We start from the raw sequence: 18,081 nt of genomic DNA on the forward strand, positions 1-18,081 counted from the left end.
TTCATTTTTACGTCAGTTCTTTTTACACCACTGTAACCAAATATTGAATAAATTGCCTTTGATGTAATTCTCTTACATGTCTTATTCCAATCAAGGAGTCTGTTTTTTGATGCATGTCATCAAGAGCGCACTGAGAGGTTTACTCAATGCGTAACATCATTTTGAATCCAGCCATGTGTGCATCTGTCATTCCAAGCATGTCCAAATGAAAGTACTTGAAACCGACCCTAAGGCTGGCTCACATAGTTGAAGCTGTTGTTTTATTTTTTGCTGATGTTATTTCGCTCTTTGGCAGAACGCCCAGCGGCTGGCGGCTGGAAGCCAAGTGGCACAAACCCTCACCACACCTGTGGTGTCTGTAGCCACACCGAGCCTCCTGGCACAGGGCCTGCCCTTCTCCGCCATACCTACAGCGTACAACACAGGTGAGTCAAAGAAGCTGGTAATAATCGTACCTTTTTATAAAACATTTAAAAACTCTGAAAACATTAGGAATAAAAAGTGTTTCCACAATTCAAGCTCATGATGGGGAATGTTTAAAATATTTTCTTCGATTAAGTACTTTAAAGTATATATTTCCTTACAGAAATAATTGCAGAGAATATTTAAAGAAACTTACATGTCATCAGCGTAGAGTTTTATATGCTTAGAAATGTTGTTGATACAAGACTTAAAACATGAAAATAACTGGAAAAACTTGAAATAACTTGAAAAACCTTGATTCTTAAATACATTTTTTGTGTACTTTGAGTCTCTAGGAGTGCTGAAAATCTAAAGGTGCTGCGTAGAAATCTTTATATTCTTTTGGGTCATATTTTTCAAAGCAATTCAGCTTTCTCTGTTTTCAATTACATTTTATGAATCAATCAATCAATCAACTTTGATTTATATAGACCTTTACAACACACGCGGTGACCAAAGTGCTGTACATAAAATCTATGTTTTAGAAACAGAATCAAAAACGTAAAAACATTAACATAAAAAGCAAGTACAAAATAAAATACAAAATATGACACTGTGCTACTGAATGTTAAAAGCCAGTCTGAATAAATCGGTTTTAAGCCTGGCCTTAAAAACGCCAGTGACCCAGACTCTGGAACTGTCACAGAATTTGCTGCGGAGCTGGTAAACAAGGTCATGGACTTCCAGCTAACCAGTATCACAAATCCGTTTTTATTTCTCGGAGCGATTTTATAGTCCAAGCTGAATGATGCCGAGGCTACAAGTGGATAATTTCAATTCAATTTTATTTATATAGCGCCAATTCATGAAACATGTCATCTCGAGGCACTTTTACAAAGTCAAATTTAATCAGATTATACAGATTGGTCAAAAATTTCCTATATAAGGAAAAACCAGTTGATTGCATCAAAGTCCCGACAAGCAGCATTCACTCCTGGAGAAGCTTAGAGCTACAGGGAGAGTCGTCTGCATTGTCCATGGCTTTGCAGCAATCCCTGATATTGAGCAAGCATGAAGCGACAGTGGAAAGAAAAACTCCCCTTTAACGGGAAGGAAAACCTCCAGCAGAACCGGGCTCAGTATGAACGGTCATCTGCCTCGACTGACTGGGGGTTAGAGAAGACAGAGCAGAGACACAACAAGAGAAACAAAAAAGCACAGAAGCACACATTGATCCAGTAATCTGTTCTACATTAGATGGTAGTAGCGGGTGAGCCGTCTTCTCTGGATGATGTCACAGTTAACAGAACGTCAGACCATAATGGTGCGTTCCTTTTGTCTCGGAGGTCAGGACAAACGAGTCGCAGATTAAAGAAAGAAAGTATTCCGGATGAACCATTTATATGGGCTGAAAATCAAATAATCCGACCATGATGTGCGTTTACTCGCACCAAGCTTTATTCAAAATAAAAACTCTGACATTAGCCGAGTTGATGATTTCCATAAAACAACAGTAGAAGTACAAGCGCAGAGGTGCATTGGTTCTGGTGCGGGTCCATTCTGTTGCAAAAAAGCCCTTATGTGCAGCGTTATTTCATTTAAAATTTCAAAAGGATTTTGTGGCTCCCAGTGTTTTCTTTACTGTCCAAATGGCTCTTTCAGTGGTAAAGGTTGCCGACCCCTGTTCTAAGCGAACAAAAAAAGCCCCAAACTGCAAAAAAAAAGGCTTGCCTTACCTTAACAGAAGTTTTAAATGACTATTTAAGTTTTGCATCTTTCACCCTCCCTCAGAGTACCAGCTGACCAGTGCAGACATCACCGCTTTACACGCTCTCGCCTCACCCGGCGGACTGTTGCCGACCACATGGCAACAGCAGCAGGCCGTCTCCCAGCAGCAACAGCCCCAACAGCAGCAGCAGCAACAGCTTAACCTCGCGTCACTCAGCAACTTGGTGTAAGTCTCCTTTTTTTATGTTTTTGTCGTCGTAACATGCTCGTCTTAACAGCTCTCAAGTCTTCTGATAACATCCTTACAGCTGACATACTGACCCTACCAGTTGCTTGCATTATACGCATACCATGATCTCAAATGCAAGCAACTTGCATCCTCTTTAGTGAACTGGTTTGCATGTCGCCATCGTCATTACATCAATCTGAATAGTTTTCTTTGGCATTTGTTAAACAAGCAAAAGTGAACTGGGGGCGGGTAACACTTTGTTGATATTGTTGTGTTTCATGAAGGTTTCCGGTCAAGATAAACATCTTTAACAGATTTATGGATGTGAGTGAGTCCGCTCCCTTATTCAGGGGTCGCCAAAGCAAGTCTGCACACTTCGCCGGATGCCCTTCCTGCCACAACCGGGATTTGAACCGGGGTCCCTTGGATTTAGCCCCCTACACAACCACTGAAAGGAAACCCTGCAGGGCTCATTCGATTGAAGCAGCAAAAGTTAAACATAGGATTTATTTCTTAATTGACATGATTTGTTTTGTATTGTTGGTAAAAATAACAAGGACAGAAAAATAAACATAATTAATTACCTTTTTGTTACAATAATAATTTGACAAAACTGCAGGACCATATTGGCTCACAGAAATCCATTTTGGGGAAAAAAGGAAATTTTGTGTTTATTCAATTAATCTTGATTCTTTAGTCAGAAGAACTGGAAAAGGTTTATTTATTTTTTTCTATGTTTTCACATTAAGGATTTAAAAACAGAAGCACATCTGAAAGCTTTTACTAGATTGCATCAGGAGGGGAGTCTTCTTGTCGCAGGAGGGAAAGTGATCCGATATGTGAAGGAGCAGCGTTAAAGACGTATTTTATGATTTGTCTGAGGTTGTATGTGTAGATCCTCCTGAATTATCCAGATATAACCAGCTAGCAGGATCAGTCTGCCTATTCTTAATACATTCAGCTTTCCTCCTACGAACAGTTATTTATTACTTATATGAGGAATAGAGTCAACGTCACACCACATTTAAAATATATTCGCAAATATAGGAATTTAACGCTGTTAGCATTACTAAAACACCAGTTTATGTGTATTCTCCTAAAAATATACACCAAACACCTTAAATTTGAAATTTAAAAAAGGCTACTAATATTTTCAAATCTAGCACTGTCTAACAGAGCTCTGATGCATAAAACAAAACACTTTGCTGTACTCCGCTCAGCTTTCCTGTTACCTACTTAAGTGTTGCTCTCTCTCACTTTCTCGCAGCCTGAATGAGCTGCGGATATATTAAGACACCCTATTGAAAATGGTCTCCTTTTAAATAGCTCTAACTTTACTGTCTTGATACTGGAAGTAGCTAGGTTTAAAAGTCGTTGTCAGCTCGGCCAATTGGGGCTTAGGTATGGTGCCTTTACTGATTGTAAGATGGGATTTTTGAGTTTCGGACCGACTTTCGCCGGTCAGGACAGATCAAGCTGAAAATCGTCCGATTTCAGTCACTAGACAATTTCTCTGGGCCTCCAAAATGTTTGTTTCCTAAAAAGTGGGAACATATTGTGTTTTGTTTTTTTCTGACAGGCTGGTGGTACAAAAGAGCCTGATGATCCAATTTATAATTTGTTCTTTGACCTATGAATCATTCAACTTTTAAACTCAAGGATGAAGAGCATGGTAGAGTGATTCAACATTTATACTGCTTAAATGCGCAGGTAATAATAGTTTAAATAGGATTAAAAAGCACAAAATGAAACGAAAGACTTTGAAAAGTCTACTTATTTTCATTGCAGAGCACTTTTAAAATAAAATACAAAAATAAGTCTAGTTACTTGGAGTCCAAATATGAGGAAGGTGGTCCAGGACTTCTACACGCAGATGTGCAGTAGTGAAATGCTTTCTTCAGTTTATTCTCGTTCTGCTCCTGAAGGCAACCACGTTAAAAGGAAGGGTCCAGGCGAGGAGTTGCACGTTTATAGTCTTTGAAGGTTTGTTCTCATCACGTTGAAACATCACGGAGAGGACGTGCATTAAATTTAACGAGCTGAAAATGTTAGGGAGACTTCATCTTTTTTCTCTGTATCAACAGGAACTGTGCTCATATTAAACAGGCTGCTGCTGTAAAACAACTCATTTTATACCAAGCAAAAGAGCATAAAACATAAGAAAATCCAAATAGTAGCAATGCCAATAAGTGAAGGAATCCACATACAAGTGGGTTTAATAGTGAATTTATTCCTAATCAATTTAAAGCACCTTAAAAACTACAGTGAGCTGAATATCTAACATTTTAATATTTTAGCACCATAGTGCTGAATTTACAACACTTTTTTATATAATCCTGCATGTGTGTAATAGTTGTTAAGTGTAGTTGGTCAGACAAAAAAATATTTTTTCCCACAGTCCTTACTTGGACGTTAAATGGAGTGAAATGTGAAGTTTTTGCCATTGAAGTCATTTTAAAATTAGCTGTGGTGCTTTTGTGAGAGGACTCAATTAGCATCTGACGTTTTTTAGGAGAAATAATTGTTACAGCAGCTCAAGAACAATTGCATTTACTTAATTTGTCATATTTAAGTAATCCAGAAATAATTGTGTATAAATAAAAATGCATTTTAGAGGTTTTAAATTTTGTATTAGTAAGTCTGAGCCTCCATTTGTTTCTGTTCTTGTAAAATTGTAGCTTTCCTAACATCAGTGTTGTCCTCTTTAGTCAGGATTGTAGTCATCAGATTTCGGCTTTTCTCCGAAGAAATTAAAGCTGCTGTCAGCATCGTCCAGGAATTTCTCATTTGTTGTAATGTTATTTAATGTGAACTGTGGAGAACAGCTTAATTTGGATGGAAATTCCCATGAAAGTTTTCCCTTTTTTTTCCTCCCCTTCACAGTAATTTTATTTTTTTTCTCCCCCACAGGATTTATGACGCTTAAGTAGCATCTGAATTAGATTATATGTTTTGGGCTGGGCTTTGGTCACATTAAACGGCAGATCCTTGAAGTGTGTCCTCTCCTCTCGTCCACAGCATGTGGGGCGTGGACAAACAGAGCAGCGAGCTGTCTAGCCAAGTGTCCAGTCTGGCTGCCAATCTGAGGTGAACAGCCACTGCTAGTGTGTGTGAAATGTCATGACTTTGTCTGTGGGGTGGGGGGGGTGGTCCACGTTATATTTCAATGCATCCTCCCTCTAATGCAACACTTATGTCCAGCACATATCGCATTAGAGCGAGTGATTGTAACTGGGCACGCAAACTGCTTTTAAAAGACTGAGATCTTTTAAAGATGAGAAAATTTTAATAGATTTGATTCAGAAACTTGCAAAAGTATTCATATCCGTTGAACATTTCCACAAACTGCAGGGGGACTTCATGTGATAAAATAATACACGGTGGGGGCAGCATCATGCTGTGGGGGCAGCAACAGGGACTGGGAATCTGGTCAGAGTTGGTGGGGTGATGGGTGGAGTTAAATACGTCTCGAAAATGGGAGGAAACCTGGAAAGAGTAGAGACTGGGATAGGGGTTTGCTGCCAGAGCTACAATAGAAGCATAGTCATGTCTCAGAATGGCCTAATCAAAGTCCAGACATAAATCTAATGGAGAATCTGAGGTAACATGAGGTCATGATTTATGATTGCAGAAACTTTCTATCCAGTCTGACTGAGCTTGAGGTATTTTGCAGAATATGCAAAAAGCTCAGCGTCTAGATGTGTAAAGTTTATAGATACGTACCGCCCAAAAACACTCGCAGCTGTATTTGCATAAAACGTTGTTCTAAGTATGGAGTCGAGGGAGGCTGAACTAAAAGGGATCATGGTCTGCCAGATAAAATCTCTCTGTGTTTTTAACACGACAAAACATGGAGATGTCCACGGAGTGTGAATACTTTTGCAACACTGCAAAAACTGATCTAAAAATAAGTAAAATGTTCTTAAAGTTAGTGTATTTGTCCTTGATTTGAGCAGGTAAATAAGATTATTTGCCAATGGAATGAGTATTTTGACCCCTAAAATAAGATAATTAGACATCCTGCACTTGAAATAAGATGATGGAGATGAGTTGTTCCTATTTTAAGTGCAAAAATCTTATTCCATTGGCAAAACATCTTATTTACCTGCTCAAATCAAGGACAAATACATTCATTTTAAGAACATTTTACTTATTTCAAGTTCCGTTTTTGCAGTGAATTGTATAGAAGAGTAATAGATTTTCTACAAACCGTAAGTTTTGTCACAATTCAGCATTCTGCGGATTAGAGATTTTTGTAAAGCACTGTGAAAAATGGCATTGCCTACCATTATTAGGGTCCATACGGTTTTAATTTATTTTTAATGCGCAAATGCTACCACTCAAAGGTTTTGGGGTCACACAAGAAAATGGCATGTTTTTCCCAAGAAAACTCGCACGTTATTAACAAAATGAGATGCAAAATCATTAGAAAATATAGTGAAGACATTGAGGAGGTTAGAAATAATAATAATGTGCTTCACACTTTGTTTTCATCAAAGAATCCTCCAGTTGCAGCAGTTGTAGTCTTGCAGACCTTTGATTTTTCTAGCTGTAAATGTGTTGAGGTAATCTGAGGAAACGGGTTGAGGTCTGGTGACTGTGCTAGCCACTCCATTATAGACCAAATACCACATTGACAATGTCTACACTGTGTTTAATGGTTAATTCAAGGTTATTTAAATAGAAGAAAATGGTGCTTTTTATAAAAAAATATAGAGACATTTTTAAATGACCCCAAACGTTTGAGTGGTAGTGTATTTCTAATAGTTAACTGTGTCAGAAGAAATATCCTAAAACTATCAGACCCACTGAAGTGCCTTTATGCTTATTAATATGTGAGCGTCTGGGCTGGTGTGTTGTAACTAAAACCCTTTTAGCCTCAAATTGGAAGCGTAATACCTGTAATGTACAGTAATACAATAATATGTCTATATGTAGACAATAATATGTCTTACATACTGAGGTAAAGCAGAAGCATGCTTCAGACACACTTTCATGTTATCTTTTGAAGTGGTCTGAAGCAAAAGTTACTTTTTTTATTTTATTTATAGCCACTCATCACAGTTGGAATTTGTTTCTTAGTGGAGAAAATGACCAAAAAGAGGATTTAAGATTAAAAAAAATACTTCTTAAAGGAGGAAAACATCCAGTCCAGACAGAACTTGAAAGATGCAATCCTCCTCTGTTTATCATTTGGCTGTTTTCCTAAAGATCCTAATTTACTTATTATCTAGTAAGTTAGGATTATTATTATCTATCTATTATTATTTTATTATGCTTTGTGTGGACAAATCAAATTGTTCCGTCCCCTATGTTAACAACTTTCTTTTTTTTTTATCTTTCTTTGGTCAGAGTTTATTAACTAAAACAGGAAATTAATTAAAAAGTAGCTAAATTAATTAATAAGTAGCTAAAGTCAAGAGCTAAACAATATATTAAATGACCTCAAGAAATATTACTCGGGTCATTTTAAAGCATTAAAAGAACATTTTGCGCCTCAGAAGAGAAGTTAGTTAGAAAACCCAACTTCAATGAAGAGTTTAGTAAATAAACCACCCTGAATCAAAGCTTTCTGCATGTATGTGCCGTTGCTCTCACTATTGCTGTGTTCAGATTTAAGGGAAGCTAGAAGAACATTAACACAGAGGTTACCAGTGTCTGAATTAGGGCTGCTTGGAGACTCTATTTCTCTGTAAACGCGTCAGGAAATCCAGGACATCTTGTGATTTTTATTTTTTCGCCCTGTCTTTGTGGTGCTTTAAAAACCCAAAAACATAGCTGGTGTCGTGATCGGCGGTAGACAAAGCCTTGCCTGCGATAATGTTTCACACTCTTCTCCTCACGTGCCTTTCTAATCCACCTGTTCCCTTTCGGTTTTGGGCTCCAACATGTTGTTTTCTTCCCACAGCGTTGGCTCTCCGTCCAACCTGCTCTTGGGTAGAGATGAGTGGTTGGGCCGGTACTGTATCACACTTCCTTTTTCCTGTGTGTCTCGTGATCGCTTTTTGGCTGCCCCCCCCCCCCCCCTCCTCCTCCCCCCTCCTCCCCCCCACGCCCCCTCTTTAAGCATGTCTGCTGCCAAACAGGAAGGCGATGCAGCTCTGGTTTCCACCATGTTTTCTAACATCCCCCCTCCCCATTTGGAGTTCACTTCACCTCCTCGCTGACTCACTGCAAACCACCCTGTCACACACATGAATCATTTCATGCTTCTGTTGATGGTTCGGGAGCTGTTGGGGGGGGGGGGGGTGTTACGTTGCTGTTTTACGGTCTCAGGAGACGGCGTTGTCGACTAAGTGGGTGTGGCTGCTCGCTCTGTGATGTTCTGTCCTGACACAAGTGGTCTTCTGGGTTTCTAATCATATGCTTTCGTTACGTGGCTAATTACTTGTACAAGTGCCTTACAAAAGAAACTTTTTCACATTTTGTCACTTTTACAACCACAAATGTTCATGCGTTTCATTGCAGGATTCCTGTGCATTCTGGGAAAGTCTGGATTTAGATTTTTTTTTATGTGTTTTCCAGGCCTGGAAACAAATGGAAAAAATTAACACAGTTGGAAAAAAATATATTTGTGCTTCAGCCGTTTATACTCTGTCCCATTGTGGTCCGTCTTTTGTGTCCTTCCTTCCTCATAAACTTCCATATACGCCTTATCTCCTTCCTTTCTTCCTTCCTGGTATACTTCCTTGTTTCCTTCCTTTCTTGTATACTTCGTCTGCTTTCTTTCTATATTCCTGGTATACTTCCTTTTACCCTTCATTCCCCATACACTTCCTTGTCCCCTTCTTTCCTTTCTCGTATACTTTTTTGTCTCCTTCCTTTCTTCCTTCATGGTATACTTCCTTTGTCCCTTCCTACCTCATACACTCCCTTGTCCCCTTCCTTCTGTTCTTGTATACTTTCTTGTCTCCTCCTTTCTTTTTTGTTGTTTACTTCCTTGTTTCCTTCCTTCCTCATAGACTTTCCCCCTTCCTTCCTTTCTTCCTTCCTGGTATACTCCCTTGTCACCTTCTTTCCTTACTGATATACTTCCTTTCTTGTGTACATTGTCTCCTTCCTTTCTTCCTTCCTGGTATACTCCCTTGTCACCTTCTTTCCTTACTCATATACTTCCTTTCTTGTGTACTTTGTCTTCTTCATTTCTTCCTTCCTGGTATACTTCCCTGTACCCTTCCTCCCCACCTTGCTCATATCCTTCCTTCCTTTCTTGTAAACTTTCTTCTCTCCTTCTTCTCTTGCTCATATACAACCTTTGTTGTATACTTCCTTGTTTCATTCCTTCCTTGTCTATTTTCTTGTCTTCTTCTTTCCTTTCTTGCTTACTTTCTTGTCTCCTGTCTTCCTTTTGTACTTTCTCATATCTTTTCGTGACTCCTTTGTTATTTGTATACTTTCTTGTAACGTTGCCTTGTTTCCTTCCTTCATTGCCTACTTGTCTACTTCCTTCCTTTCTCAAATATTTCCTTGTCTATCTTTTCTTAACTTTCCTCCTCGTTTTTCTTTCCTTCCATGTTTTCTCTTCCTTTGCTTGTATCTGTGTCCTACCTCCTTTGCTTCCTTGTTTATTACCTGTTTTTCTTCCCTTCTATCCATCCTAGTGTGTTTCTTACTTCCCAGTTTCTTGTTTATGCAGATCACGTATTTGAAGGCTTCCCGTTGTGGAAACAATTACCATAATTAAAGTAAACTTAAGTATTTTTAAATTGTAAATGCAACAAAACGTACAGGTGACGCTAAAGATGTTGGGTCTGGAAAACAGGGACTTTTTACATGAAGAATTGTAGGAATCCTGTTACTGGGATGTTATGTGATGGATCAGCACAATGCGGTACGAGGAAAGTAACATTTCTTTCTACATGAAAGTTTTTCTTAGTAATTTGCTTCACTGCCATTTATAGTAAAATGGAGAGAATCCAGTCTGTGTTCAAAGAAAGCCATGAAAAGTCGCGTTTTTACTTTGCTACAAGCCATCTAGGGAAAACAGGAAAGTAAAAGACAAACCTTGAACTCGGCGTCTCTGCTGAGAAACTTGGTGACAGTAGCATCTTTGTGTGGTTGACAGGAAAACTGTTCTAAGGTGCAAAATACTCTAAAATTGGGGCGAGATTCACTTTCCAGCCAGACAAACACCAGAGAGGGCTGCAGTGAGACAATTTAGATCTCTGAATATTAATTTTGTATAGTAGTCTTGTCAAAGTCCAGAGCTGAATCCAATTAAGAATTTTTTAGGCCCTAAAAATTGATGTTCACTGATGCAAATTCTTAACCTGACTCTAACCAGACGTATGTTGCTCCGCCTAGCTCCACTCGCATCCATCTGGGACATCTCCCATAGAGAGTGATTTCTCCAACCAATTTTATTGTCCAGCCAATCAGGACGCAGGGCTGGAGTTTCATAGATGTGACGTAGTGGAGAAGCGACCGTGACGTGTGACTGTTTTGATTCAGACAGCAATGGCGGCTCGCATCGAGGAAGCAAGCGTTAACATTGATGCTGCTATTTCTTCCGTGTTGTCCAATCTACCTAATATTGTTTCATTAAAAGAACATCAGAGAACGCCTCTGAAGGCTTTTGTTGGTGGAAACCATGTTTTCGTCCTTCTACCGACCGGATTTGGCAAGCGGTTAGCCGCTAACGAGCGGTTAGCCGCTAACCGTTAGCGGTTAGCGCAAACCATATTAGGAGGCCTTTAGTCCTCGACGCGGTCGGCCCGGATCAACTCCGACCCGCGGCGCTTTGCCGCCTGTCTTCCCCCCTCTTCCTGTCAGCTCACTGTCAGTAAAACGCGCACTATTAGAGCCGCAAACACATTAAAAAAAAAAAGTTTTGTTTTTTCCTGCGTCGCTCTCACAGCGTCACGGGTTAGCTTCGGTGTGAGTGGTTGAAATAGCACGTCGATAAAGATGACAGACAAGTGGCTTATCCAATCATATGCAAGGATTTTTGATAAGGCCCAGCCTTCAAAAAAGGAAATTCCTATGGATCTGTCCCAGATGGATGTGTGGAGCTAGGCGGAGCGACATACATCTGGCGAGAGTCAGGTTAGCAAATTCTCCCTTGCTTCACAATTGTTTGCTGCTTTGTGTTGTTCCATCACATAAACTTCCAATAAAGCATGTAGGTCTGTGGTTTTTAATGACAAAATCTGGAAAAGCTGAAAGGACGTGGTTTCTAACCCGCCTTTTAGCCTTTGCTCCGCCTCTCATCCTCCGTCCTTTTTTTCCTTTTTAGGCCGGTGACCCACATACCTCAAGGCGCCATGCTGACCGTCAACACAAACTCCAGCGTGAGCATCAAGTCGGAGCCCGTCTCGCCCGGCCGGGACCGGAGCACCCCGTGTCCCCCGCCGGCTCCGCCTCCTTCCAGCACGCCGTCCTCCACGTCCGGAGGAGCCATCCTGACAGCTCCGCCTCAGTATCCCAGCTCCCTGCTCTGCCTGGAGCCGCCGACGGGCCGCTCGCCCGCAGACAGCGTCAGCAGCAACGCCAGCTCCTTTGAAGGCAGCGATCGGGATGACGGCAGCGCTGCGGGGGGCGGAGGAGGCGGCGGCGGCGGCGGGGGTGGGGGAGGAGGAGGCGGTAACGGAGGCGGAGGCGGTGGCTCCAACACGGAGTTCCTCAGGGTGTCGAACGAACCAGACCAGGACGGAGGGAACGTAAAACGCATGAGATTGGACGCCTGGGTGACATAGAAGCGTCATAGAAACGCACAGTGAGGTTTCGTCGTTGACTCTTAAACACTTACACCCACCTTCATTGTTAGCCCCCCCACCCCCCCCCCTATCCCCGCCCCACTGCCACGTGACACTATCGTCCCGCGTCCGCACCTGTCCTGCGTTACACACCGTCATCCTGGACTTACAGGGCTTCGCCAAAAACAAAGAGACGACCCGGTTCTGATATCATGCTCTGAGCTCAGCTGGATTTGGCCCCTGGTTTAAGGGACTGTAGATTTTTAAGGCCTTCTCGCTTGAACGGACTCCCGTGTTGTGATTTTTTTGAGGTGTTTGACCTTTTTTTTATGCAATTTGACGCAGCCACAGGACATTTTTCACGTGGTTTCTCAGTGACCTTCTTATATTTACACGGAGCCGGGGCGTCGCTCACAGCGGCGGGGGGGGGGGGGCGTTACGGGACACCTGCTGCATGACTCGCCACTTCCTGCTCTTACAATCCCACGTAGTTTTGATTGCGTGCTGTCCATTTTTCCCCCCGGGACTTCACCTGGAGGACTTTGAGGGCTGCTTGGACCTGTTTCGGACTCAGGCGGGTTTTTCTCTGGGTCCAGGGTTCCTACACAGTCTGGAGTTTGATTTTAAGCGTTTTTCCACGTCTGGATCAGTTTTGGCGCAAAAACTATCCGGAAAAATAGCTGCATTTCCAGAGTTTTACTCATAAATATCTTTCCTTCCTTCCTCCTTCCAGTTTCCACCTTTCCTTGTGTCCTGCTTTGTTCTGTCCTTCTGCACGTACCTTCCACACTGCAAAAACGGATCTAAAACAAGTAAAATGTTCTTAAAGTTAGTCTATTCGTCCTAGATTTGAGCCAGTAAATAAGATCATCTGCCAGTGGAATGAGTATTTTTACCCCTAAAATAAGATAATTAGACATCCTGCCCTTGAAATAAGATCATGGAGATGAATTGTTCCTATTTTAAGTGAAAAAATCTTGTTTACCTGCTCAAATCAAGGACAAATACACTCATTTAAAGAACATTTTACTTATTTTTATTTCTGTTTTTGCAGTGCATGTTGTCCTTTCCGCCCCTTCTCTGTTCAAGTTCCTTTCTGCCTTCCTTTTCTTTCCTCTCACCAGTGACGTGCGGTTGAGGTTCGTGACCGGTGAAGCACCGACGCGTCTGGAGTCGGATCCACAAATATGTAAATCCAAAATAGACGCTTACATTATAAATTTTTACTTTTAAAACAGCAATAAGTAAGAAATCTACCATGAAATCAACCTAAATTATTCTCAATTCTCACCCAGGGTGGAAGTAACATCCCCTATAAACAATCGGTCCTCTTCATCAACAACGTCTTAGTCACGTTTTTCTCCTTTCAAACCCAGAGGTACGGTCCAGAACTACTACGGTGAGGCGTATAGCCCGTGTTTACTTCCTGGTTCCTGAGCCAATCATGTGAGAGGGTTCCCAACACAGAGCGTCAGTGGTTTCCAGTTTGAAACCCCAGGTGTCATTGTTACTTACTGCTCCTTTTTAATTTAAACGTCTAGTTAAAAGCTCTTAATTATCTGTTTAATACCGTTCAACAATACGATGGCAAGAAAAATAAAAGGTCAAATTCTTTGAAGATTTAACCTTTTTTTAATATTTAAAATTGTGAATGAAGTCCAAGCGCCAGTCCTCCATGAATATCTTCATCACTAGGCTGTAAAAATCGTCTATTTCTAAAAGTCTGGCTGCTCATCACCAAAGAGGAGAGTCGTCCTGGTCCGGCTGGATGTTTTCAGCACCTTCAACGCAGAGGAAATAAACGGAAAAGCAGAAAAAGGCGCCGTCTTGTAGCACAAACCTTCCTCCCACTTGTTTGAAGCGGACTTGGCTGTTTCCTATGGGGGCTCAGCGCTGCCCCCTATCAGTGCGGCACGGTACTTTTTGCCTCGCCCGGTGAATTTTCACTACGCATTTATGGCTGATTAGACAAACTAAAAAATAAGACTCGCCTACATGTGTGATCAAACATGTATATTAGCGATATAAAGAGAATTGGAACGCTCCACCTGCCTGCAACAGTCGGTGCACTGCAAAAACGGATCTAAAAGTAAGCAAAATGTTCTTAAACATAGTGTTTTTGTCCTTGATTTGAGCAGGTAAATAAGATCATCTGCCAATGGAACGAGTATTTTGACCCCTAAATTAAGATAATTAGACATCCTGCACTTGAAATAAGATGATAGAGATGAATTGTTCATATTTTAAGTGCAAACATCTTCTTCTATTGGCAGATCACCTTATTTACCTGCTCAAATCAAGGACAGATACACAGATTTTCAGAAAATTTTACTTATTTTTAGCTCCGATTTTGCAGGCAATGCTTAATTCCTGCTATATTTGACCATAAAAATGTAAAACAAATCACACAAAATGAAATTATAGAAGAGTAAAGCAGACTAATTGGTTTTTGGTTCGTCATTTTCCTCGTCATGATGAGCACGTCCTAACCAACCCTCCTCCTGTCCTTCCCGTTTGTTTTTCTCTCGTTTCTTGTTTCAAAAGCTGCTTTAAAAGCCGCATAAAAGACTGACGGCTCTGACGTGGTGAAACGTTGGATTTTACCCAGTGGTTAATGTGTAGGAACCCTGGTGGTGGTGGGGGGGGGGGGGGTATCGCTGCCTTGCTGAAGAACGGACCGGAGTCAAACCAGCGCGCCGATATCAGCTCACCTTCAAAGCAAATGCCAAACGTCGCGCTCAGCGCAGGGACGCTGATGACTGCGGACGCCGGCCGCGCCTCCTGGCACGCCTCACCTCAACCTCAACCTCCTCCGACCCTGGAGGAGAGGGGGGGGGGACGCTTTCCATCAGAGACCCGGCCAATCCCGCCGCTTCTCACCCACATCCTCTTTAAACGCATAGGAACTTTATTGAGCCTCTTTCTGTTTTCTTTCGTATTTGGTTCTTCGGAGTCCAAGTGTTCTTCTCTATCTGTTGGTATTTTAAACATGTTTTTTGCAGGTCCGTTAGTCGTCCAGAGGTAGAAATTCAGACTTTGTATTGAAAGAAAAGAGAAAAAAATCCGGAAAAAAAAACACAAAAAAAAAAAAAAATCACTCCTTATACAGAAGCTTTGATGTCCTCTTTAGCTCTCTATATCCCTCCATAGCCGTGTTTGGAAAAAGGTGAAAGGAAAAAAAAAAAAAAAAAAAAGACTTTTTCTATATTTCTACCGCTTCGAGTCGGCGACAAAGTGAAATAGCTTTTTGGCTTCAACCACGTGTATGATGTACATAATGAGTATATTTGCATAGACTCTGCTAGGTATCCCTAAAAACAAGCAATGTGTTGATTCTCAGTGGATCTGTCGGCATATTTGACGTGTGACTTTGACGCGGTGCAGCGGGGGGGACGGGTCTAGTTCCAGTAATCCTCTATTTTATTCTAGTGTTGATGGCGTGCGCACTATGTCTCACTCACAGAGGCCTGCTTGGTTGTGGTGTCATCATATTCTCCCTGCCACACGTCTTTTTAAACCCCCCCTCCTCCCACAAATGAAGGTAAATCGTACACCGTGATGTAATATCTTTACTACTATTATTGTTAGAATTATCATTACTATTATTATTATTATTATTATTATTAGGACACTGCCATTCACTTATTATTGTAGCGATGGAGATGATATACACTTTGAAGTGAGTGTACCATGTTAAAAAAGAAAAATAATAATAATGTTTTCCAGCTTAAGCAGACGCAGATGATGCCAGTTTTCCTCGTTGCAGATTGGTTTCAGTTCAGCAAACCCGTTTCTTCTGTCATTTTAAGTCCCTGTGTGAATCCAGGTGTGGTAGAAAGGCCCGAGGATGGAGCATGTTTGACATTAGAGACACTAGAGATGCTCAGATCAGCGTTTTTTTATTTATTTTTTCTGGTCTGTATAGATTTCCGGTTTTGACCGACTGATTATTACCAGAGAGGAAAAACCTCTGCTGGAGGTTCTTTTAGCAGAAGAATCAAAAAAAAAAACAGAAACTAATACCTATTTACGCATCAAAGCTCATGTTTCCAACCTTTCTCTGATTTTTGTCAAACAAAATATGCAGCATAAACCATTTTGGCGTAAAATAGGCCAATCTTTGGTCGATGGATCTCTATTTCATTAAACAATAACGGCAATTGTCTTTTTTTCCTGATCAAGTCCTGAAGCACTTAAAAAAAAGACTGCAGCAAAATCCCTTATCAGTGTAGTTCCCATATTTACTCCCTAAATAGAGAAGGATAATACGTTAAAGTTTTATTATTAATCTTGGTATTTATGACAAAACTGAATTTCCCTTTAAGGCAGCTGGAGTCGTGCTAAAAAAAAAGGCTCCGCTGTCTTAGAAAGCACAAGCAGCGTTTCTTGATGATCATCTTATTATTCTGATGGTGGGTATTTAAACATTTCAGAAATCAGTCGGTCCGCCTCTACATCCAACAGATGATGATTGATGATCAGATTTGCTCCTCAAACTAAAAAAATTTGCTTCTTGTCACCTTTTTGTACGATTTGACAGGATGTAACACGGCCAGCGCTAAATAATTAAACACGTGTAGATTATTTAAATTAGCTCCAATTAGAAAACATGCACATCACTCCTGGTGTTTGTTAACTCAAAACCCTAAAATAATTGTATTTATTTATTTTTTTTATTGTGGAGATTTCCGAGCATCTCTTGGGTCTAGATGCATTTCTCCTTTGCCGTCTTTCTAGATCATCCAGAGTCCTGATCCTCTCCGCTTTAAAGGAGGATTAGTTTTGCTACGTGACTGTAATCTAGACCCAGAGGCGCCCGTTTCTACTTTAAGGATAGACTTCCCCCAGATTAACTTTTTTTTTTGTTTTTAAAACCCAGCAGAACGACGTTCCCAGGGTCTCTGGAAGAGAACATGCCCACAGCATCACAGATCCTCTGCTGCACTTAATCTGCAGTGCTTCTAATGTTAATTTTCTGTTTAAATTCTGACCCTGCAGGAGTTTTTTGTTTCGTAAAAAGTCCAACATTAATCTCATCCGACCAAAGTACCGAGGTTAACTTTTGTGATAGTAGGAGACAGAAGGGCTTGTTTTTCCTGGCATGTCTCCCAAACAGCCAGTGGCCATGAAGACGCTGTTTAACCAATGGTGGACGTCATGTTTTCTCATAGTTCCCATTTTGAGGAGTTTCTTAAGAGCAAAGTTTTCTCAAGTTATTCCATATTTACACCCCAGGGGGGGAAACAGTAAATCACAAATTAAAAGATCCTCCATACACTGATCAGCATGATTAAAAGCTGAAATATGACACGCTTTAAGTTGCTGCAGATTCTGTTTATAAAAGCATTCTTTTTTTTTATTTTTACCCCTCAGTGAATAAAAGCGCTTGAACTAAATGCTGGATTTCTCAGAATATTTCCGGTTGAGCCCGCGCTGCAGCAATAAGTCATTTCTCACACGTCTATAGCGTGGGGGATGCTGGGAGTGGTAATCAGCTGCAGTCCAAAACATCACCGCCAATAACCAGCATTACAAAAAATAAATCATGTTTTGTTTTTATCAGCTCGTCTGGCTACAGAAGCGCAAATCCTGAATTTATTTACGTTTTTGTTGGATTTTTTTTTTTTTGTTTTAATGTAAAAAGGCAGAAGCTTAGAGGTGCAAGTCGGCAGAAACGAGTCGCCTTCAGCGCACAAACAGCAGGCGTGACCAGTTTTACACGCAGACTTTTTCCCGATTCTTCTCCACAACAGCAACGCCTGCTGGGCCACGCCCATTTATCCCGTCTTTGATTGGTCAGAACGGTTCTCTGTCCGATGCCGCCGCGTAGCCACGAGACAATCTACATGAGGAAACCTGCACCCCTGTTACCTGTCGTGTATGATGTTATTTTTTAGAAACTCTCTATTTTTGGATTAAGTTGTGCCGGTGACAGTTCAGACGTCTGTTTATTATGATGATGATGATGATGATATCCTGGAGCTTTTATTTTATCGCTATACATTTTTATTTTTATTTTTTTTTTGG

The 18,081-nt window shown here is 40.9% G+C and overlaps 1 protein-coding gene across 1 annotated transcript in view; it reads left to right on the plus strand.

Moving 5' to 3' along the window:
- The window catches only part of LOC105935060 (myocyte-specific enhancer factor 2D homolog), a gene marked incomplete in the record, with an annotated part of 46,214 nt that extends 33,281 nt beyond the window's left edge, over window positions 1-12,933 (plus strand). Inside the window, 5 exon segments of the mRNA XM_036145264.1 lie at window positions 296-425; window positions 2,194-2,356; window positions 5,378-5,446; window positions 8,268-8,318; window positions 11,595-12,933. Coding sequence (XP_036001157.1) covers window positions 296-425; window positions 2,194-2,356; window positions 5,378-5,446; window positions 8,268-8,318; window positions 11,595-12,054 — 873 coding nt within the window.
- Between the last annotated feature and the right edge of the window lie 5,148 nt (window positions 12,934-18,081).

The sequence above is a fragment of the Fundulus heteroclitus genome, chromosome 13 (assembly GCF_011125445.2).
Source record: "Fundulus heteroclitus isolate FHET01 chromosome 13, MU-UCD_Fhet_4.1, whole genome shotgun sequence".
Taxonomy (NCBI): Eukaryota; Metazoa; Chordata; class Actinopteri; order Cyprinodontiformes; family Fundulidae; genus Fundulus; species Fundulus heteroclitus.